The sequence below is a fragment of the Tachysurus vachellii genome, chromosome 6 (genome assembly GCF_030014155.1).
Source record: "Tachysurus vachellii isolate PV-2020 chromosome 6, HZAU_Pvac_v1, whole genome shotgun sequence".
NCBI classification, from domain to species: domain Eukaryota; kingdom Metazoa; phylum Chordata; class Actinopteri; order Siluriformes; family Bagridae; genus Tachysurus; species Tachysurus vachellii.
Window position 1 is genome coordinate 7,924,272 of NC_083465.1, and position 24,193 is coordinate 7,948,464.

Sequence of the window (24,193 nt, forward strand, 5' to 3'; positions counted from 1 at the left end):
CATTTAGCCTTTAAAGGTGAATTAGTCTATATTAGTCAAGATTTGAGCTCATGTTCTCTCCCTTATAACATTAACGTTATGGACAAGCACATACCCATCTAAGGTTTTTATTTATTGTCAATATTTTATGTTTACATAAAAGGTTTGCCCTCTTTAATTTGTGTGTTTGTTTGATATAAGTGAACTACATTTACTTGCTAAATGTCATTGTTTTTGTCTGCAGACTCTGTTGGAGGGTTGCTGCAGTGGCTCTATCCTGTTAGTAAAGGAGGATGGTCAGTGGCATATGGACACAGACTCTACTGCTGTGGTGCAAGACCTGAGGCTGCTCTCAGAAATACTACTGGATTGGAAGATATGGGCCAAAGCTCAGGTAACATGTTAAAACGTATTCATAGATCTTTAGATAAAGGATTCATATACAGTACATTTAATAAATAATATAATTTATGGTCTTGTCTGTGGTTTTGTCAGAGTGGAGTATGGGAGACTCTTTTGGGTGCTTTAGAAATTCTTATCAGAGAGCACCATCCTCAGCAGGCATTCAATATTCAGCAGCTGCTCAAAGCCCAAGTGGTACAGCGCTTCCTGCTCAGCTGCCAAGTGCTCCAGGCAAGACCCAACCCCCACCTCTCCACCCCACCCCGAATTTTACCTTTTCTGCATAACTATACCTTTCTAACCGCTTCCTTTTAATTTTTCATTCTGACAGGAGAATCAGGATGAGCACTTTACCTCTGTTCCACAGGGAGTGTGCCTGTCCTTCATTAAAATCATTCAGGAAGTACTCGGTTCGCCCCCTGATCTGGACCTGCTGTGTTTGCTCTACAACTTTCTTCTGGCTGTTCACCCACCTACAAACACATATGTGTGCCACACACCATCCAGCTTTTACTTCTTTCTACATATTGGTGAGGGACCTTACAACTGCAGCAGATGGATGATTGTATAAACGGATTTTTAAAAAAAAGGAAGTAGTTCAGAAAAAAACAGAAAATTGTTTAAGATTGTTGATAGGATTAGGTAGCTAACACAAAATGGTAAATCTATCCAATACACCTTTTTACAGTTTTAATTTACATGTAGATGTTTGGCTGTTGCTGTGGTGAACAGATACATTAATAATTAATATTTAATTAATAACTGTGTCACCCAGATCAATGCTTTGGCATTTAGGATCCCTGATAAACTTGACTAGGCTAAATAATGGGCCACTCATATGGCAAACTATTTTGCAAGTTAATTGCATTAATGCAGACAACAAATAGGTCAGCAAGTGACTACATAAATTGGCCTTGGGAATGTTGTGCTTTGTTTTCCAATAACACATAGTAGGCATTTGGATATTAGTTGAAATAGGCTTATGTCTTATGTCAGCAAGTTTAATTGTGGGGTAACAGCATGCAGTACACAGAACTGATTTCCACTGCGCTTTATTTTGCTCAGGTTTGCCAGTGTTTTTATATCTACTGATTGATTGTAATCCATGCAAGCTAATTCTTTAGGCTTTTAAAGACAATATGTGTGGAACAACAGATGGTGAAATGTGGAATTTAGCATGCTACAGTTATTGAAGAAATATTTAACTTGGGTGCCCTGTATAATGATTTGTACACTCCTGTGATTCTATCCACAGTGTCTTTAAAACATATAGACTTTTGGAGACATTGTAATAGAGAATTTGAAAATTATTATTTATAGCTTTATAAATGTACTACAGTGGGTAATTTCAAAGTTAAAAATTACAATTTAAAACCCAAAAACACAAACAAATTAAGTTATACAAATGGAAGTGGTAGGTCTTTAGATTAAATAACAATGTAGCCTGGTCTTTTTTATTGTGGAAGGAGAAGTTTACATTAGTTTTACATTAAACCAATGAGGACCCAGGACAGTGACTGAATCAAGGTCCAAAATCCTATGGAAAGATGTACTGACATTGCCTTGTTTACATATATTTACTTTTTAATTCTTTCTTCTTATGTTATTGATGTGTACATTTTCTTTCAGATGGTAAACTGTACCAGGAGAAGGTCCAGTCCATGTTGTGTCTGCGTCAGCACAGTAGTGAAGGGAAGTCCACCTGTAGTTCTGTGTTCTCACTCTCACCAGCTCCATTTAATGAGATAAAAGCTGATGGTAATACACCCCATACACTCAGCAGATCTCAGCAGAGGTTTCAATTTATATGTGGATAGATTTTAAAACAAAAGCACACACAACCTGGTTGCAAAAAAGCCTGATGCCGTTAGATTATAACCTCTCTAAAGAATCTGCCAGGATTCTGTGGGCTTGGAAAAGTGTCCAGTTTTATAGCATATACTAAAAATTAGTCTTTCTGAGCAGTTTTCTGATTCTGACACATCCCCTATCATCACACTTTGCACTTAAAAATCATTAAATAATTAAAAAGGCTTCAAATATGTTTTTGCAAATTGTTAAGGTAATTGGATATTTGTGTATCAAATAACAGACATAAAAGAATACACTATACATACACTATTATATTGTGTATCAAATTTTAGCTATTTTGTTTCCTTGATTTTAATGGCTCAGTTCGAATATCTTACAGTAACATAATGTGGAGGTCCCCTAATAAGTGAAAAATGCTTCATGGCTTTTGTGAAGCGATAAATTGACTACAATTTGCCTGATTCTATTTTCCCATGTCTAAGGACAAAGCTGTGAGTCTGAGGAAGGGCTAATGGGTTTAATACAAGAAATAAAACTCTTATAATCTGTTATGTGCACCTCAGTGTGTGATGATAAACAGTCAAGAGAAGATTTTAATTAGAATTTTAGAATTGATTTATTTAGAATTTTATTCTGGATAGAACATATTCTGATAGAACATATTTTTAATAGATTCAAGTTGATATTATTTATTGGTCTATTTACTGATGTTTGGATTAAACCCATTCAAACCACCAGAAAACTGGTTTTAACTGAATAGAGAGCTCAATAATAAAACCAAAAACTTTATACTTGTTTTAATGATGATGGTACCCAAATAATCAATCAATAAATCAATCACTCTATCAGTCATGGACCCCTTGCCATGCGTCACAGACCTTCAATCTTAAAAATTATACATTATTAATTTAAATGGTCATTTTTGCTAATATTTATCAATGGTGCTAATCATTTTGTAGCTATAGAAAACACACTTTAGGCCAGATCAAGTAGGTCAAGTTTATTTGTAAGCTGTATATAATAATCAAATAGAATTTCTCACACCAAAGTGCACCTGCCTTCCTTTTCAGATCCTGACGGTGACATTTTGTTTCACACACCAAACATCTTTACTCCTTCTCCCTATTCTTCTTCGGACCACACCGGCTGTATGGGGCAGGATGTTTCTAGCAAAGCTTTCCCTAGGCCTTGTGAATTAGACAAGGCTCCCTCCCTGAATGTGCAGCATGTATTTGACAGCACAGTAATACTGAAAGGTGGAGAGGGGCAGGTCCTAAACAGCCATGAGTCAGCCAAGACAATCTGTGAATCTCTGGATGTAGTTGATGATGTACATCATACTGTCTCCATTAGCATGGGAGGAGAAAAGGAAGCTCAAACAGAGGAAGGCAGTGTCAGCACTGACTTGGTTGGAGAAGAGGCTCTGCAAAGGCCTGACAGTCTAAAAGGCATCCAGTCTTTTCAAAGGAGCCACAGTGACCTTGCAAGCCTGGGTCTGGCCTTTCCCGGACAAAACGTTTCTATGGTTGTTGGTCGATGGCCCAGCATAACTGATCGCACCACCCCAAATGATGATGTGGAGAGTTACACCTACTCTCCTGGCTATGACCAAACACACAACAAGACCAGTGACAGGTAGAATTGATCTTGAATTCACTGTTCTAAATTATGAGGAGCCTTTCTGTACCAGAATGGTGACATTCATAAACGTATTATTATTTTTTTTATTCTGTTTCTATACTTTTGAAAAGCTGCTTTGAGGCAATGTGAATTGTTAAAAGTGCAATACAAATAAATTGAATTGAATATTGAATTGGTACTCACGCTACATTCACATTTTTATTCAGGTTTTACAAGCTATGAACATAGTTGATGAAATCAAATGTTATTGAGAACAGTTATTAATTCTGAACTTTCCACCTAACTGTTTAATGATTTTAATCCAAATCACTTATTTCCCTCATTTCTCCATAATTTCTTTCTCTCATAATTTGTTCTCTGTTTTTTTAAGGTCTGGTACAGAGGACTTTGTGGTTTTAATCTGCTGTGGACTTTATGATCTGCTGAGAGGTGTACTGCTACTGCTGCCAGACCTCATGCTGGAGCAGGTGATGGATAAAATGATCCAGCCTGAAGCCCTTGTTGTCTTGGTTAACCATCCATCCCCTCTCATTCAACAAGGGGTCCTAAAGGTTCTTATCTCAGTTTTCTATTTTTTATTCACTCTTTAATATCACTTCTTTCAAACAAGTACAGCAATGGTTCAAGTAATATTTCATTAACATCTTGTGATTCTTTGTATGTATCATTTGTATAATAAAACAATCTTAGCCATAGCTTAGATACATGCCACAGTAAAATGAATAAAAGCCTACTCAATGTTTCTATGCTAGATACTGTATGCAATTATGCTATTATTAAGACAATACACGTGTAGCTAAAGTGAAAACTATAGTAAGCATATCCAAGGAAAATAACTGTTTGGAGCATGTTTTGTGTTAAATATGTAAAATAGTTTGTGAAAAAGCACACTTTAATGGCAGCAGTGATGACAACAAGATGTGTTCATGGGAAGCAAAAAAATATGGGTGCAGTGCTATTAAAAGATGGATCATTTCGCACAGAAATAGCTAAATGAAACAAATATTTTATTAATATTTTATTTTATTCATTGAGCATGCATGTGTAAAAGGACAGATTGTGTCTAGGCAAGCCAATAGGACACAGCAGGGTCTAGAACATGGGTTTGTTACTTCAACAGAAATGTTGTGGTCTCTTCCCAATACACACACAGCTGCTGGATGCATATTTTAGTCGAGCTCAAAAGGAAGAGAAAGAGAAATTCATAAGGAACCATGGCTTTTCTCTGCTGGCCAACCAGTTGTATCTGCACCAGGGCACTCAGGGTGTGTTAGAGTGTTTGCTGGGGATGTTGTTTGGCCGAACTGTAAGCTTAGAGGAGGAGTGAGTATTTTGCATTTAATTAATTTTTTTCATGTTCTTGATTATTTAAATAAATTATTTAAAATTATCCCTCTCATTATTATACTGCTGAAATCAAAAAAAGGCTCTACTATAAATAATTTATTTTATTTTCTCCTTTGACCTAGTCTTGACCTGGAAGACATGGAAGGTGTTTCTCCATTCAGAAAGCGATCTGTGGTGCCCATATTGGGGCTTTTGGAAAACTCTTTGTATGAAAACTCACTGGTCCACAATGCCTTACGTGTTCTCCTGCAGCTGCTGAATGCTTGCCCAAAACTGGCTGATATACTGCTGGACCATGGCCTCCTCTATGTACTCATCAACACCTTGTCCACACTCAATGGCCTAGAGAATGGGTAATGATAATTATTGTCTTTTTCTTCTGTAGAGTTTAGAATAAGGGACTAAATTTGCAATGGGGTCAATACCCAGTCTGTTTCAGTGGAATATAAATTAAGAATCTAATAAAACAATTCAGTCATTTAAAAGGTTACAGTGCATCCGAAAAGTATTCACAGCACTTCACTTTTTATACATTTTGTTATGTTACAGCCTTATTCCAAAATCAATTGAACTTATATAATAAATTAAGAATCTAATAAAACAATTCAGACATTTAAAAGGTTACAGTGCATCCGAAAAGTATTCACAGCACTTCAGTTTTTCTACAATTTTTATGTTACAGTCTTATTCCAAAATCAGTTAAACTTAAGCATTCATTTTACAGCTTCATTTTGAAGCATTTTGGCAGCATTTACGGCTTCAAGTCTTTGAGTATAATGTTAAAAGCTTGGCACACCTATTTTGGGGCAGTTTCTCCCATACTTTCTCCTATTTTGGGGCAGTTTCTCCCATGCAGGATCTCTCAATCTCAATCGGGTTGGATGGGGAGCGTCGGGGCACAGCCATTTTCAGATCTCTCCAGAGATGTTCAATCGGGTTCAATTCTGGGCTCTGGCTGGGCCACTCAAGGGCATTTATTCATCTGTTCCTTGATCCTGACTAGTCTCCCAGTTCCTGCCTCTGAAAAGCATACCCACAGCATGATGCTGCCACCACCATGCTTCACTGTAGGGATGGTATTGGCCAGGTAATCAGCGGTGCCGGGTTTCCTCCAGACATGACACTTGCTAGGCTAAATCTTTGCTAGTTAAATGTTTGTTTCACCAGACCAGAGAATTTTGTTTCTCATGGTCTGAGAGTCCTTCAGGTGCCTTTGGGCAAACACCAGGTGTTCCATCATGTGCCTTTTACTGAGGATTGGCTTCTGTCTGGCCACTCTACCATACAGGCCTGATTGGTGGAGTGCTGCAGAGATGGTTGTTCTTCTGAAAGGTTTTCCTCTCTTCACAGAGAAACACTGGAACTCTGTCAGAGTGACCATCGGGTTCTTGGTCCTCTCCCTGACTAAGGCCTTCCCCAATCGCTCAGTTTGACTACAAGATGCATATTAGCTTAATTTTGGTCTTTTAGGACAACATTCCAATCAATACACAATTGTCAGACTGTATATTTATAATCACACCCTCCAGTGTCACCTAAATGAGGATGGTTTCCTTTTGAGTCTGGTTCCTCTTTAGATTTCTGCCTATACCATCTAGGGAAGTTTTTCCTTGCCACAGTTGCCTCAGTCACCGCAGGCATTGAGGATATTGAGGATAAATACAAACACATTTAAATTTAAGTCTAATAGTTTTTGTATTATATTAATCTTTGTATAATATAAAATGTTTGTATTATGTTTATGTTCTGTAAAGCTGTTTTGAGACAATGTCCATTGTCAAAAGTGCTATGCAAATAGAATAGAATTGAATTGAATTTTGAGTGTCATGGCAAAGGCTGTGAATATTATTTATGTGATTTTTTAATTTTTGATAAATTTGCAAAGATTTCAAACAAACATCTTTTTTAAGCAGTCTGCATGCCTGGGTGCTTGATTTTATACACCTGTGGTCATGAAAGTGATTGGAACTTTAAATGTAATGATTTACACTCTGTTATCATGGCATAATGTTTAATGCACAACAATACTTAGGTGCAAATAGTATCTGCCACTATTTATGAGTACCAATAGCATATAACTACTATTTACACTTAATATTACCAATCCATGCTATAAATCATTAAACTTTAATAAATGTAAGGAATAATAAAGTTAACAAATGGTAAACATATACCTGTAAAACAGGGCTTGATACTGTGGCTAGTGGTTTTCCAAAATGATAATACTAACTGATCCTACTCAACGTGCTCCAAGCAGGCCTCAATCCAACGTGACACACAGGTCCAGTACGGGAGAAGGGTGCCTTAATGATGACGCTGGGCGTCTGTCGTTAGAAAAAATTACTGAGGTCCGGAGCCCCTAGAAAATCTGGTCTATACCTGTAGGACAGTGGGTTCTGCACCACCTGGTGGATATTGTGTGTATTGACTGTTTTTATTTACGTTACAAAGTGTCCCAACTTTTTTGGAAATGGGGTTGTAATAGAATTATCTCAGTTAGAAAAAGTAGAAGTATCTAATTATCTTGTGCATTGGTTTGGTTAGTTGATGATGAAAGTGCAGCAACCTGATGTACATATTTGTTTTTTTGTTTGTCTGTTTTGTTTAATAATAAATACTGTATTTAAATGGTATATTTATACTCTTTTTTTACAGGATTCCTCAAAATGACTATAGACTTCTTGTATGTGACATACAGCAGCTGCTAGTGGCAGTGACCATCCATGCTTGCAGCTCATCTGGCTCCCAATACTTTCGCATTATTGAGGATCTTATCACCTTGCTGGGTTTTATGCAGGGCAGCAAAGTATATCGCACCCAAGGTAAATAACTCTTGTATTAATTACTTAAACAATTATAACATATTATTAGCAAATTATCCACTAAGACACCTACCTGTCTACTAATTAGAAATGGCTAGGGCTTTGCAGTTCCATATACTCCTATCAGCCATTAACTTCATTAAGACAACGGCCAATCAGGACTCTCGGAAGTTGAGTGCCTCTGTCCACACTTCTGCCCCTCTGCAGCTCACTGTTCATCAGAAGTGCAAGAGCATTACAGGTGAGAACTGGCCATGTAAATTTGTTACACACTTGTCTGTTAATGCATAGCTTAATATCTACATTGTCTATATTTCTAAACTATATTCTCTGTAATTCTTAAGGTGTATGATCCATGAGGAATTTATATATGTACTTTAATTTAGCTCATTGAACATAGCTTTGTCACTGTTATTCTTCTTAATGTATAAAAAGACAGTCCATATCGGAAGTTCAAAGTGAATCTCCGTCAAAATTGTATAAATAATGATATTCACGTACCACAGCACTATGGGGTTAAAATTAGGGTGAAAAATGTGAACTGGTGTCTTCAGAGAGAAGGGAGGGAATCAAGTATGATATCTGTTTGATTACAAAATTGTTATTTTGATTTAAGTACAAGTACTTCTGTCTTTGTCAGAATTACGCAGGACAATGTCCTCCACTGTCTGTCCTTTACACATTCATGAATCTTACATACTGTACAGTCATAGCCAAAAGTGTTGGCACCCCTGAAATTATTCCAGAAAATAAAGTATATCTCACAGAAAAGTATTGCAATTACACATGTTTTGCTATACACGTTTTTTTTGTCTGTGTATTGAAACAACACAAAAAAAAAAACAGATTTGACATAATTACATAATAAATTTGCATTGTGTGTCTGTGAGTGCCACACTAAGCATGGAGAACAGAAAGAGGAGTTGTTTCAGTTGTTTCAACCAAATCTCTTCATGAGTGTAGAGGACAATAGTATGCAAAGCATGAAAGCTTTTGTCAGTGTTATAGATTTACTCTGTCTGTATATTAACTGATTTAAAGGCAAAATTGCTATAAACCCATTTGAAAGGAGAAGCAATTGGTGTTACAAGTTACACCTTCACAGTGAATACAGCATAAATATCCAGATATTCTCTTGTCTGAAAAAATCATTGGTATTGACTGAATTTACCAGAATAACGACCTGTGTTATTTTTATTGTGTGTGTATTTGGCACAGGCCAGCAGAAATTCTCCTTAGTACAATCAGATTCACTGCTGATGCGGATGCGCTCTGTGGCTAATGATGAGCTTACCCAAATGATGCAACGGCGAATGAGTCAGGAAAACCCAATCAGAGCAAGTGAGAGCGAGTTTATTCAGAGACTGCAGAGACTTGTAGTGCTGGCTGTCAACAGAATAATATACTATGGTAAATTTCCAAATAGACATCTGACTTCCTTATTATTTATTCTTACATCTATTATATTTGTCCAGCAAATTTTTGTTTCTTTCTGTCATTTATTAGGTAAATATTGCAGACATGAAATATATATACATAAGATACATTTTAATCATTTTGATCATTAATATACTGCTACTCTGTTAATGCTTACATGGATGTACAAATGGAAACTGAACTGCTTAAAAAGTTGGAGTCCATATTCATCTACTTATATTACTAAATATATTATTGAAATATTTGCTTTTTGTGCATACCTTATCACTCAACAGACAACAGAAAGGATTTCCTTGACCTAAACTTTCCAGAATCTCCCGATCACACAGTGAGCACATCCTTAAATGCTGAGCAAATATCAGAGGAAAATAACCTCACACATCCTGTTCCTTTCCCACTTGTTGATATGAGATGTTTCCAGAAAGATCTTCTCAAGCTCATGATGGAGGGCCTAAAAATCGGGCTTGTAAGTGACACATGCCTTACTGTTTTTGTTTAATAAATTATGCTACAACCCCTGGCAAAAAGTATGGAATCACCCCTCTCAGAAGATGTTCATTCAAATGTTTAATTGTGTAGAAAAAAAACAAGCACATATATGCCACAAAACAAATTTTACTCAACAATCCAAACTTCTGGCTGTATAAAACACTTAAAAAAAACAAACAGAGATAACTATAGTCAATTACAACTGTTTTTACAGATCAAACAGAGGAAAAAAATATGGAATCTCACAACTCAACAATCTTACAACTGCTAATTAGTCTGCAGTTAAAAAAAGAGTGCTTGCACACATTAGTGATGTGTTGAACCAAGATGATTGACATAACTCATGGCTTGAACACGAGAGATGTCAGTTGAAACAAAGGAGAGGATTATCAAACTTCTCGAAGAAGGTAAATCTTCACGGAATGTTGCAAAAGATGTTGGTTGTTCCCAGTCAGCTGTGTCTAAAATCTGGACCAAGTACAAATCAAATGGAAAGGTTGTAAAAGGGAAGCATACTGGTAGACCAAGAAAGACATCAAAGCGCCAAGACAGAAAACTTAAAGCAATATGCCTTGAAAACAGAAAATGCACAACAAAACAAATGAGGAACAAATGGGCAGAAAGTGGAGTCAATGTCTGTGACCGGACTGTAAGAACTCGCCTAAAAGAAATGGGATTTACATACAGAAAAGCCAAATGAAAACCATCAACATCTAAACAGAAAAAAACAAGGTTTCAGTGGGCTAAAGAAAGACAATCTTGAACTGTGGATGACTGGATGAGAGTTATATTCAGTGATGAATCACGAATCTGCATTGGGCAGGGTGATGATGCTGGAACTTTTGTTTGGTGCCGTTCCAATGAAATTTATAAAGACAACTGCCTGAAGAAAACATGCAAATTTCCACAATCATTAATGATATGGGGTTGTATGTCAGGTAAAGGTATGGGAGAGATGACAGTCATTACATCTTCTATAAATGCACAAGTTTATGTTGAGATTTTGGACACTTTTCTTATTCCATCAATTGAAAGGATGTTTGGTGATGGTAGCATCATTTTTCAGGATAATAATGCATCGTGTCATAGGGCAAAATCTGTGAAAACATTCCTACAGGAAAGACTTATGTCAATGGCATGGTCTGCAAATAGTTCGGACCTCAATCCAATTGAAAATCTGTGGTGGAAATTAAAGAAAATGGTCCACGACAAGTCTCCAACCTGCAAAGCTGATCTGGCAACTGCAATAAGACAAAGCTGGAGACAGATTGATGAAGTATACTGTTTGTCATTAGTTAAATCCATGCCTCAGAGAATTCAATCTGTTATAAAAGCCAGAGGTGGTGCAACAAAGTACTAGTAGTGTTTTTATTTGGTGATTCCATATAATTTTCCTCAGATTTGTGAGATTCCATATTTTTTCCTCTGTTTGATCTGTAAAAACAGTTGTAATTGACTATAGTTGTCTTTCTTTGTTTTTTTTTTAAGTGTTTTATACAGCCAGAAGTTTGGATTGTTGAGTCAAATTCGTTTTGTGGCATATATGTGCTTGTTTTTTTTGTACACAATTAAACATTTGAATGAACATCTTCTGAGAGGGGTGATTCCATACTTTTTGCCAGGGGTTGTATACACTCAGCATACACTCACCTATGTTAGGAAAACCTGTACACCTGCAAATTCATTCTGTTATCTAATCAGCTAATCTAATCAAATTTTGTGGCATTAGCACAATGTAAAAAATCATGCAAAAGGAAAAAGAAACTGTGCTGCTGAGAAACTAAAATTTCATACACAACAGTCTTTAAGTTTTGTATGCTTAATTGCAAGAAGATGTATTTCTACAAAACAAAACAAAACAAAAAAACAGACTGTCTGATCACATATCATTGTTTTTCCCTCAGGGCGTTACCGGACAAAGTGGAGCTCCAAGACAGCAATGGTGTCGCATTCTCTGGTCCTGCAGGGACACTTTCCGGATACAAATTGGTCGGCTGCTGGTGCACACACTTAGTCCTGCTCTTCCTCTCGAGGACAGGAAGAAAGCACTAGAGTTTGTGCATGAGAAATATCATTCTGACATCCTCAGAGAAAGCCTCAGTCCTGGACTTGAGGTGACCCATCACAGTCACAGCACAAGAACTTTATTTATTTATTTGTTTGTAAGGGGGACTGTTGGCTACCTACAGTACAAAGTTTCATAAAAGTTGGCCACACAGGTGCACAGAAAAACAGAGGAGAATGAATCAATTGAATATACCTTTGGAACCAAAGCAGTTGTTTCAACCAAATTTCTTCATGAGTGTAGAGGACAATAGCAGGCAAAGCATGAAAGCTTTTGTCAGCCATTAGACCTAGATAGTTGTTGCTGGAACCTGCTTACATTATTCAGGCACTATCTATATCAATCTTTATCTGTAACACCACCAACAGACCAAGTTACAGTACATTATTGCTTAAAACTTTCAAACCATTTCTCCTAGTTGTGATGATTATTTCTCCTGAATCCATGGGTCATGATGAATTGAATATGACAGTTTTGGATTTTTTAAAAAAAAAATCATAGTTTCAGAGTTTAAAAAAATCTATTGTGAACTAGTCTTAGACATTGATCCTATAATCACCAAGTTTGGTACACATCTAGGGTTCTGATTGCAATTTTTTCAAAGAATTCTGCTAGGACAAATGATATGACCACTGTCATCCACTGGAATTCTATGGCAACAACACCAAAACAGGAAGCCAGTCATATCTCAGCAGTGCTTTGTTGGAATTATACAAAGCTTGCCATTAAAATAAAAAAACCATACACACCCATGCACAATGATTAGGTCCAAACTTTAGTTTGGAACTAATCATTTAATTACCTTAGCAGGACCCACTCTGCTGTTAATTTACTAGTGAAACCTTCCTTGACCCTAGACAGTGGGTAAGTTCTCACCCAGACAAATTCCTTCTCTTGAAAGGACTCTGAATATTTTTCTTCAGTGATTATAACCTGCCTTGTTTGGACTGAGCTTTTTCTACTCAGGTAATTTTTGGTTTTTTTGTTGAGTCAGATATGTTTTTTCCTCTGATGTCCTTGGCTAGAGGTCGGCCGTGGCCTTCTATTTGAAAACGGATAGTCCAGCCTACCCCATCATGTACACACACAGACAAAATTGTTGGTAACCTTCCATTAAAGAATGAAAAGCCTACAATGGTCACTGAAATAATGTGAAACTTACAAAAGTAATAATAAATTAAAATTGACTAATGAAAATCAGACATTGCTAATTGTAATTAGCACCACTTGTGTCTTCAGACTTGTAATCAGTCAGTCTGCTTGTTTAACGGGGGAAAAGTAGTCACTGTGCTCTTTGGAATCATGGTGTGCAGCACATAGAACATGGACCACAGAAAGCTAAAGAGAGAGTTGTCTGAGGAGATTAGAAGCAAGCATGTTAAAGGTAAAGGCTACAATACCGTCTTCAAGCAGATTGATATTCCTGTGTCAATAATAATCTTATTTATTTATTTATTTGTTTGTTTGTTTGTTTGTTTGTTTGTTTGTTTTATTCTAATTCCTTCGGCTGCGGCTTGTTCGGGGTTGCTAAAGCCCATCACGTGGTCTGCGTATTTTGGCACAGGTTTTATGCTGGATGCCCTTCCTGATAAAACCCTCCCATTTTTATCTGGGCTTGGGACCGGCACTGAGATTTAACTCTTCAGTGGCTGGGTAAGTGCCATGAATCGAACCAGGGCCACAGCAATGAGACCACAGAATCCTGCCTCTGGACCACCTGGGGGCTACCTGTATCAGTAATAAAAATAATAATAATTAATGATGATAATGAAGAAAAATTCTAACAATTACAATAGGTTCCTTTCACCTAACATGACAATGAGGGCAGTCGGAAATTTTGTATTTATTATTTCTCTTGTTATAACAGATTCAAGTTATTTCACTGACTATCATTTTCTTTCATTAATGGAAGGTTATCAACAATTTTGTCTGTGTGTAACGTTTCTTATGTAAGTATGCTGTAACCCAGCAAGTCCTGGCCACAGCAGAAATAACTCCACTCATTTACTACTGTATTCAAAAACAACTATAAGATACTCATATTGTTTTGACTTTTTTTGCACTTTTTGGACAGGGTCCTATAAGATCCACCTCCAATATATATTTACAAACATTACTATGTATTTAAATTGTAGGTATCCTCATAACTTTGAAATTTTCAGTTTCTATAATTAATAGGTATTGCAGTTTGTACAGTAGGTCCCATGTCAGTGTAGCATGATCTGAGAAAACCTCGAATACCTGAAATTTGTGGATTTATCTCCATTTGTGAAGCGACTCATTTATCTCCTGGATGTTTCTCATTGGAAATGCACCGAGATGGACTTTTGCATTAAGTGCACAGTAGTCAAACCCAAGTTCCTATTTTTTTTTTTGAAACCATCATCACTGGGGATGCTCACGGATAGTCTAATTCGAATAGTCACAGATTTTTGATTTATAGAGATTTTGCTTTTCAATCAACACCCAGTAGGCCTTCTTTCAAATATGATGAGGTAATAAAAGCTGATAAAAGGTAATAAAAAAATTTCTGATGCATTGTCTCATGTTTATCTTTTTTATCTCAAACTGAAATGCCTCAGCATATAGCAAATAATATTAATACTCCTTTAAAAAACAAAATAATAGTGTAGTAATATATATTCCAAATCCATTTTTATTTATTAATGTTGCATTATTATATGCAGTAATTGTGTAAATTATATGTATAACCTATAATTTAATTGTTTAACAGCATGGACCCAAGCTGGCTCTCTACCTGTATGAGATGCTTCATGACCACAAAGATAGCATCAGTAAGGAAGAACAGGCAGCTGCAAATACCTTCATGACAGCGCTAAAGCTGTGTGGCCATCGCTGCATCCCTCCAACTGCACCACCCAAACCAGACCTAGACAAGGCAATCAGAGAGGTAGGCCACTCATATTAGAGTTGTTGTGTCACTAAATTATATTTTGCATCTTTAATTTTACAATTAGCATGCACCTGTAATATAAACCATGTAACCAAAAGAAACTATTACAGCCTCCAAACTTGTGGGAAGCGTTCTACCAGATTTTGGAACATGGCTACGGAGATTTGTGGATGTTTAGTTTAAAGAGAATTTATGAGCTTGTGCAATGATGTCAAATATCAGCACTCCAGCTTATCCCAAATATTATATATATTATAGAGAGAGAGAATTTAGAGATATCTCAGTACATTTACAATGAAAATGTGATGACTAACCACTTAAATTGATTTTTTGGGTTATTAGGAGCTTTTGGGGTTTTTTTGGGGTTTTTTTTTTCCAAATGCAGCTAGATCACTCCCTATAAAGAAATAACAAACTACAATAAACTTTTCTTTGTTAATTTTTTCTTTAAAGGAGCAACTCAAATATGAATCAGAGACAAAAACAAGCAAAGGTGCATGGGAGAAAAAACTGGCCAGTGCCCAAAAGATGTGAGTTATTTTAAAAGTATACTTTTATTTTTTGCTTTGTATGCTTGTTTATACTATACATGTTATACAATTTTTCCTCTGCAGTCTAATGCAAAGACTGGATGGCAAATCAAAGGACATTTCCAAAATTGCAACAGACATCACTCAGAACATGTCTCTTAGACAAGGCATAGAAAGGAAGAAGGTCATTCAGCACATCCGAAGCCTTTACAAGACTGACCTGAGTGGCAGTCGCCATTGGCAAGAGCTGGTGCTGCAACTCACCCATGATCGGTCAGTAACTTCTTGTCACTGTTTTTTTATTTTTATTTTTTATCTTGAATTCATTTCACTCAATCAATTCATTTCATTCAATTCAATTTCATTCAAGTCACTGCACTTTATTAACTTTATAATCTGAATGCAGAATCTAGCAGTTGACACTCACTTGTGTCCATGAACCAAATAATTTTCTGGAGTTTATCCAGAAGGTTTTAGGCTTGAGCACAAGAATTTTGTCACTAGGGTTGTGTGTGTGTCTGTGTGTGAATGTATACAAAACTAAATGTCTGTTTGTTTTTAGGGCGGTGTGGTATGATCAGTTCTCTTATCCAACATCGTGGCAGCTGGATCCGACCGAGGGCCCCAACAGGGAGCGCAGACGCCTGCAGCGATGTTATCTCACCATCCCTAATAAATATCTTCTCAAGGACCGCTGTAAACCAGAGGGTACACAGTATTGTCATACAAAATGGGAATTGTGTTAGACAGATTATATTCTAAATTACTGTAGAGAGGAGGTGCTCTTCTGGAAAACTCTGGATTCTGGTGCTATTAAGGGATTAGATATATAAAAATGTTTGCTGACACATTAGCTGATGTTTCACGTATTGTGATATGACAACATGCCTGTCCATGAATGGCTGCAATGTATGCAATATAATCAAATGAATTCCTATAGTGATATGGGAGTGCCATAACAACAGCAGCTGTGAAATCTTTATTCAAAATATTTAACAGATATTTTATGAATTTTGCATACTGGTATCAAACATCATACTGGTTGATTATAAGTCGGATGTGATCTACTAGTCTTAAGGGAAGACACAAAACCATTTGTGTAGAAAATCTTGGTTAACTCTGTTTAATTCAGTTCAAGTAACTGAGCTTATCCTGGAAAGTTCATTCCATCCAAGATGGCTACTGTAACTTTTATGGCTTAGCACAATGAGCCATTTACCTTTTCACATTTATGATTAATTTTTTATAATATTTTGGAGTGCTTGACATGTCAGCAAGATTTATGCTAATAGATTTATGTAAATGTTCCAAATGATTGTTGTAATCTTGCTCCCTGGACAGACCCTATCAAGGCCCCACTTTCTTACCTCTTTGAAGAAAGGTCCCGCTCATCTTATTTTTCCACAGTGAAGGATAAAGCCACTAGTGAGCCAATCAGGTACTGCTACCTTAAAACTCTACAACTCTATCACTATTGCATCGTGTATCTAATAGTAATACTGTAAATAAAGCATTTGGCTTTTTTTGAAGCCACAGGAAGGAGACTATTTAAACATGCTCTCTTGTCTATTCTTTAGATTCACAAGGAAGTGCATGAATGTAGCACCCTCCAGAGAAACTGCAGGAGAATTGTTGCTGGGTAAGCTCACTATGTTAAAAACACACATACAAAAAAATGTTTTGAAAATATTATGATCCATTGCAATGTTTTGTTTGTCTGTAGGGAAATCAGGGATGTACTTTGTGGAAGACAATGCATTTGAGGCCAGTTATAGCCAGGTTAGCACAGCAGATTGTTGTGAAAATTGAGTGGCACATGAGTGGCTTAATCTGAAAGAACTTTTTTCTTCACAGCAGATTCCTCTGGGAGAGATGGAGTCTGCATCTTTCTGCTGGACTTATGAGGAGATAAAGGAAGTACACAAACGCTGGTGGCAACTTAGAGACAATGCTGTAGAGATCTTCCTCTCTAATGGCCGAACTCTGCTTCTGGCATTTGATAATACAAAGGTATTTTTTGAAAATTTTGTACAATGACCAGTTATTGCACATTATGTAGGGACAATATTTAACTCTTTTGTATAAGAAGTGGTTTAAATTCTAGATACTCCATCCAGAGTGACCCTACATCATAAAATGTTCAACGAATATACATTTGATATTTATTCTTATCATACGAGGGATGTAGGAAATGTTTAATGTCTAAACTTTACAGGTCTAGTTATCACCATTCTTTTTATTGCTGCTGTTGTTTACTTTAAAATAAATAAATATCATGTTGGGTAAATTAAATGTATTGTTTTTAATTATTTATTTTCCTCTCCTCTCTCAGGTTCGTGATTATCTCTACCACAGCATCCTCACTTCTGAGCTGCCCAACCTGCTAGAATATGATAATATAAATGCCCTCACACACTTGTGGGGCACCAGCCAGATCACCAATTTTGAGTATCTCACCCATCTCAATAAGCATGCAGGGCGCTCTTTTAATGACTTAATGCAGTATCCTGTCTTCCCCTTCATCCTGAGTGACTACACTAGTGAGGTGTTGGACCTGCTGGACCCAACCATTTACAGGTAAAACATTACAATAATCTAAGCTGCAAACAAACATAAATCTTATGTTTTTAGACATTTATATTGTCTATTAAAATCCATTTTACAACAAATGCACAGTCATTCAAAAAAAACAAATTAAATTTTTTGTTGCTGTTTAGCATTCCACTTGATATTAAGTGAACACTTTTCATTATTAGTGGTAATGAAATTAAATGACAGGTTTTTGGTTTTATAAACAAAGATAAAGCAAGAATTAAAATGGTAAGACCCATATTTTGTTTTTGCTACACACTGAAGACATTTGGGTTTGACACCAGAATAATACGAGTTAATAGATTAAAATTTTAGAGTTCAGTTCCTGATATTTGCACCTGTATGTATTAAACAACTTAGCGGTTTGTGGCAAACCACCACAAAGAGGAAAAAAAGTCTAGTATTAGAACAGACAGTGAGTCTGTTCACTGTTCAGTCTGTACAGTGAGACTTTAGTCCACACAGACAGAAAGTAAATTAAAGTAAATAACACTTACGATTTGGTTGCATATCTCTTGCTTACAATAGCTGCATCAAACTGGCAACTGACTAACGTTACCAAACTATGGCAGTCTTCTTGTGATGCTTTTCCCAGACTTGTAGTGTAGCTTCTTTCAGTTGTTTGTTTTGGGTGGTTGAGTTAGGAAGATAAAATACTTTTATCCCCCCAGATAAAATACTTCTTCTGATGGCAATGTGTTTTGGGTCATTGACTTGCTGTAGAATAAAGATCCTCTCAGTTAGATTGGATGCATTTCTTCTGAATTCATCCTGAGGGAACCATCATGAGTTAAATCATCAATAACAATTAGTGAGCCCGAATCCAGTACAGCAATTGAGCCCAAGTCATGACACCATCGACCATGCAGGACAAATGAGCTCCTATGTTTTTGGATCATGAGAAGATCCTTTCTTATTCCACAATTTGGCCTTCATATCACTTTGGAAAAGATTCATACTTGGTTCTAGAACTCTTGTGGCCTAGGGTTAGTTACTATTTTTGATTGCTGTTTCCAATCTTTCCATTTCTTACTGCTGATAAGTGGTTTGCATTATATGGTATAGCCTCTATATTTCTGCCTTCAAATGTGGATTGTGATACCTTTAACCCTGCCTTGTAGGAGATGGAGATGTCACTGATTTTTGTTTTTTTATTATAGCTCTCATAATGTTTCCATAATCAACCGCTTTTTTTCTTGGCCGACCTGATCAATGCCTGGTTGTTTAAAGGTTTTTTCGTTTTCAAGACATTCCAAATTGTTGTACTGGCTATGCCTATTGTTTGTGCAATGGTTAGATGATGGATTTTCCCCCTTTTTCTCAGTTTCAGCTTGCTTTTCTAACAGCCAGTTTTCAGGACTTCACACTGGCTTATCCTTTTTAACAACAAATGCAGCCTTGCCATGTGAAGCCCAAGCCATAGACCATATTAACTCCATAGTGTACACATCTAGATGTATGTATCAGGAAATGAAATCTGAAATTCAAATCTTTTGTATCCAAATCCAAATGTCTTATGAATAGTAAAACATAGAATGGGTCTTACTTTTCCAATACTTTCAGAAGGGACTGTATCTTAAGCCTAAGCATCCTGTGCTACTTACCTATTTTTGAATGAACATGAACATCTTTACTGACCACATTTTTCATAATGGTCCATTGATTAAAATACATATATTAAATTTTTTATACATATATTACATTTAAAAATCATGCAATACTTAAATATTAAATGAAAATATTATTGTACATCTGTCCACTATCACTGAGCCAAATTATTGCACCACTATCAGGCCGACACTGGTTCCACAACATTCTTGTAAACTGTGGGAATTCTGCACCATGTGCCCATTGTGTAGCAAAGAATCAGAATAATGATAATTAGAAGAAAATCCTAACAATTACAAGCACTAAATTATAATGATCTTATCAGCAGGGGCCTTTATATTTAGAGGTAGATTCAGTGTGTCCATAGAATAGGACTACACTGTTACTGGCGTTTACCCTTTTTAAATTTAAAATTTATTTCTAAAACACTATGAATACATTTGATTACTGATCATCTAATGAGGCAATAGTCAATGTAAAATAGATTGAGTGATTTTCAGAAACACAGCAATGTGCTATTTGAAAGTGCAGTAGAAAATCACGTTTTCTATGAAAAAAGTTTGATTTCTTGTTCATTATGGACTTTATTTATAATAAAGTTTTTAAATACTTTTAATAATTTTAATATGTTTCAACTGATTATACTTTGGAATTTATACTGTATGTTTTATTTTGCCAGAAACCTGAGCAAACCTATTGCAGTGCAGTCAAAAGAGAAAGAGGACCGATACGTAGCCAACTACAGGGTACTGCTTTAGCTCTTTTTGAATTTAATTTAAATTTAAAATATCATGAATCAATTACTAGTTATAATCTTGAATAATGAATAGCTATATGAACTCTTTTATAGTATTTGGAGGATGAATATAAGAAGGGTGCACGTGAGGATGACCCCATGCCCCCCGTACAACCATACCACTATGGTTCCCACTACTCCAACAGTGGGACCGTGTTGCATTTCCTAGTCCGCATGCCTCCCTTCACCAAAATGTTTCTGGCTTATCAAGGTAATCTCACACTCTAACATACATATACACAACCTTTGTGCAAGGGCAGTGTATTAAACAGGCATTCCTAACAGGCATTTTTCATTAGGGTTTTGCAGTTTTGGAGAACTGCCTTCAACGAGGCCAGTGCTTGGAACTAAAAAGGCTGTCATTCTATGACTCTGTCTGTTTTTTATTATTTCTGAAAAATATTTTTCTCTGACATCCTCAGACCAGAGCTTTGATATTCCCGACCGGACCTTTCACTCCATGAAGACCACATGGAGACTGTCCTCTTATGAGTCCATGACTGATGTTAAGGAATTGATCCCAGAGTTTTTTTATCTGCCAGAATTTCTGGTGAACAGAGAAGGTATCCTTTTTTCACATTTCAAGAGTTTCCACTTCAGCATTCAATTTTCCCTTCCAATTGTGTATATTGGACTACATAGTGTCCAAATTTCCAAATGGCTTAATGATCTGCATCATCTTTTTACATTATTTACCATTAAATGCCAGTTACACTCACATTAAAAGTCAAATGATTTTTTTTTATTTTGTTTTCTTGGAAATCTTTTTGAAAGTATATTATCACAATAACAATATAACCATATGTCTTTTCCCATACCAGGTTTTGACTTTGGAATTCGTCAGAATAGTGAGAGAGTGAACCATGTGAATCTGCCTCCATGGGCCAGGAATGACCCACGACTCTTCGTGCTGATCCACAGACAGGCTCTTGAGTCTGAGCAGGTGTCTCAGATGCTCTGCCAGTGGATAGACCTAGTGTTTGGAATGAAGCAGAAGGGCAAGGCTGCTATCCAGGCCATCAATGTGTTTCACCCTGCGGTTAGTTTTTACTTGACTGAGAAGTCTTCTGTACTTCTGCACTGCAATATTGACCTCCACTTTTTGAACATCCCATTCCAGCTTTAGTCTCCACTTTGTTGTTATAATTAGCTTTCTATTCCGGTAAGGCTTTCTACTACATTTTGGAGCATGACTACTTGAATCCACTGATGCTGGATAAGAAAGTGTCCCCAAAGTACTAAGGGTGCATTGTTGTTGGCAGGATTATTATAATTATTACTTTTTAAAACTAATTTGTGAGGTACATACCATGCTAAAAAACTGTTATAATAATTCTTCAAACCGAATACCAATTTTCATCTTATAAGTGCTTGCCATCAAGTTTTGGCAAATGCTGGATTGATTCTAAATATGTATTTTGTTACGCTACATAAAGTGTGGCATTATTTTTCTGTACATTGTGTGATGTGGTTAAAAGTATGTATGTTAAATGGGGAAGAGATGGGATAGTCACATACTGTACATGTCACATTCATTGTGTAGAGCTGTTTTCCCTCTCTCGAAAAGAGGAAAGGTGCCCTCTTATATCTTCCTGGAATTTGAATGAACTTATTTTACTCTACTAGTAATCACTGGTTTTCTTGTACCTTTCAGTCCTCTTTATATTAATGCACTAATCACAGTCTTCCCTGTAACAGATTAATTTTCTTAATTTTCTTAAATGTAATCCCTTTTCTATCTCATCAAACCCAGTAGTGTTAATCTCCTCACTCAACATACAGTGTTTACAAAGTCTACACACCCTTACGAAATTGTAGTTTTTTTAAATGCAAAGACAGAAATAACAACATAAATGTAACTTGTTACATCTTTAATGCAATATTCCAACATACACATTATCAATGACCCACCTCCATGCTTAACTGTGGGGATGGTATGACAGTTCTATAGAACTGTTTTTATAGACAGTTAAACTGTTTTTTATAGTCTAAAAAAGTTCCATAGACAGTTCTATGGAATGATGAAATCAAACTGGAACTGTTTGGACATATGGACCAGCGGTATGTATGGTGTGCGAAAGGCCAGGCTTATGACCATAAGAATATGGTCATAAGCCTGGCCTTTCGCACACCATACATACCGCTGGTCCATATGTCCAAACAGTTCCAGTTTGATTTCATCATTCCATAGAACTGTTTCCTACGGTGGCCGGGAAGTGCAAAACAAATTAACAAATCCGAAAACACATTAACAAATCCGAAAACACATTAACAAATCTGAAAACAAATTAACAAATCCCAAAACAAATTAACAAATCCGAAAACACATTAACAAATCCCAAAACAAATTAACAAATCCCAAAACACATTAACAAATCCCAAAACAAATTAACAAAAATCTGAAAACAAATTAACAAATCCCAAAACACATTAACAAATCCCAAAACAAATTAACAAATCCCAAAACAAATTAACAAATCCCAAAACACATTAACAAATCTGAAAACACAACGACAAGTCAGACAACCCGGAAACGGTAGTGTATCATTTGTGAATTGAAACTTACCGATCATTGGACAAGACACCTGTCACTCAAGGTTATGCAGGTATGGAATCTTATGTGTAATGTGTAAAGTTCTCCGTTTAAATATAAGAAAATAACAGAATTAATCCACAGTAATCCACAGTAATCCATTCCATCCATCCATTCCAACTTTTCCCTGCGGCAGACTTTTGAACTTCATGTATACCTTGAGTGACAGGTGTCTTGTCCAATCACAAACTATAACAACCTCTTCCGGGTTGTCTGAAATGTCGTTGTGTTTTCTGATTTGTTAATGTGTTTTCGGATTTGTTAATGTGTTTTCGGATTTGTTAATGTGTTTTCGGATTTGTTAATGTGTTTTTGGATTTGTTCATTTGTTTTGGGATTTGTTCATTTGTTTTGGGATTTGTTCATTTGTTTTGGGATTTGTTAATGTGTTTTGGGATTTGTTATTTGTTTTCGGATTTTTAATGTTTTTCAGATTTGTTAATTTGTTTTGCACTTCCCGGCCACCGTAGTTTCCCAAACTCCCAAGCAGTCTTAACCAAATTCCTCCTGGCTTATTCTAATCGACTTTTGATGATCCTTGTGATCGAGAGTGGAGTGCATCTTGGATCCGGCCATGAAGTCCTTGTTTATTCAGTGCATGTCTTATAGTTGCCATTGAATCACTTGTACCAGCCTTGATCAGGTCATCCTATGGGTGTCTTGGAGTCACATGTGGGTTTTTCTGTTGTGTTTAATGTTTTTTTAAATCTTCTTATAGCCAAGGCCCTTCAGGTGTGATTAAATAATCATCTCTCTCAGCTTTTGTAAAAGCTTCTTTGTCATTACCATGATTGCAACTTGCTAAAATGTTGTTCACTACCTTATGACACATTATTTGAGTTATTGAAATTAGACCAATGCCAAATTCTTCAGTCTGGTTGTGAAAGGTCCAATTTCTGAACACTTGAATAATTTTTATGTAGAAGTTATTTGAAGTACATTTCCGCCTAAAAAAGAATGGAAAGTCCAGTATTTAGTTTAATTTAGATAATTGCATGAATGTGTTTTAGGAACACCTGCAATGAGTTAGTGTGTTATATATTAGATGGGCAGTATATGGGAGTATATGGTATCCAATAGAAAGCTTTGTACACTATTTGTGAAATTTGGCACAATGGGAGAGGACAGTCTCCCATCAATTTTCAATTTTATACAATTTTAAACAG

At 36.2% G+C, this 24,193-nt stretch overlaps 1 protein-coding gene across 4 annotated transcripts in view; it reads left to right on the forward strand.

The window, feature by feature from the left end:
- The window catches only part of lyst (lysosomal trafficking regulator), a 93,812-nt gene that overhangs the window by 54,448 nt on the left and 15,171 nt on the right, over nt 1–24,193 (forward strand). For 3 of the 4 annotated variants that reach the window (XM_060871987.1, XM_060871988.1, XM_060871990.1), the window contains 26 exons: nt 224–373; nt 475–612; nt 713–911; nt 2,011–2,139; nt 3,264–3,828; nt 4,205–4,385; nt 4,988–5,157; nt 5,304–5,534; nt 7,837–8,003; nt 8,092–8,244; nt 9,222–9,413; nt 9,716–9,906; nt 11,834–12,043; nt 14,729–14,905; nt 15,362–15,438; nt 15,523–15,711; nt 16,001–16,146; nt 16,780–16,876; nt 17,016–17,077; nt 17,162–17,217; nt 17,293–17,448; nt 17,771–18,015; nt 20,318–20,384; nt 20,489–20,645; nt 20,857–20,997; nt 21,256–21,473. In XM_060871987.1, the coding sequence (XP_060727970.1) occupies nt 224–373; nt 475–612; nt 713–911; nt 2,011–2,139; nt 3,264–3,828; nt 4,205–4,385; nt 4,988–5,157; nt 5,304–5,534; nt 7,837–8,003; nt 8,092–8,244; nt 9,222–9,413; nt 9,716–9,906; nt 11,834–12,043; nt 14,729–14,905; nt 15,362–15,438; nt 15,523–15,711; nt 16,001–16,146; nt 16,780–16,876; nt 17,016–17,077; nt 17,162–17,217; nt 17,293–17,448; nt 17,771–18,015; nt 20,318–20,384; nt 20,489–20,645; nt 20,857–20,997; nt 21,256–21,473 (4,464 nt within the window). The remainder of the gene's footprint in view (nt 1–223; nt 374–474; nt 613–712; nt 912–2,010; nt 2,140–3,263; nt 3,829–4,204; nt 4,386–4,987; nt 5,158–5,303; nt 5,535–7,836; nt 8,004–8,091; nt 8,245–9,221; nt 9,414–9,715; nt 9,907–11,833; nt 12,044–14,728; nt 14,906–15,361; nt 15,439–15,522; nt 15,712–16,000; nt 16,147–16,779; nt 16,877–17,015; nt 17,078–17,161; nt 17,218–17,292; nt 17,449–17,770; nt 18,016–20,317; nt 20,385–20,488; nt 20,646–20,856; nt 20,998–21,255; nt 21,474–24,193) is intronic. The other variant, XM_060871989.1, reaches the window with a different exon arrangement.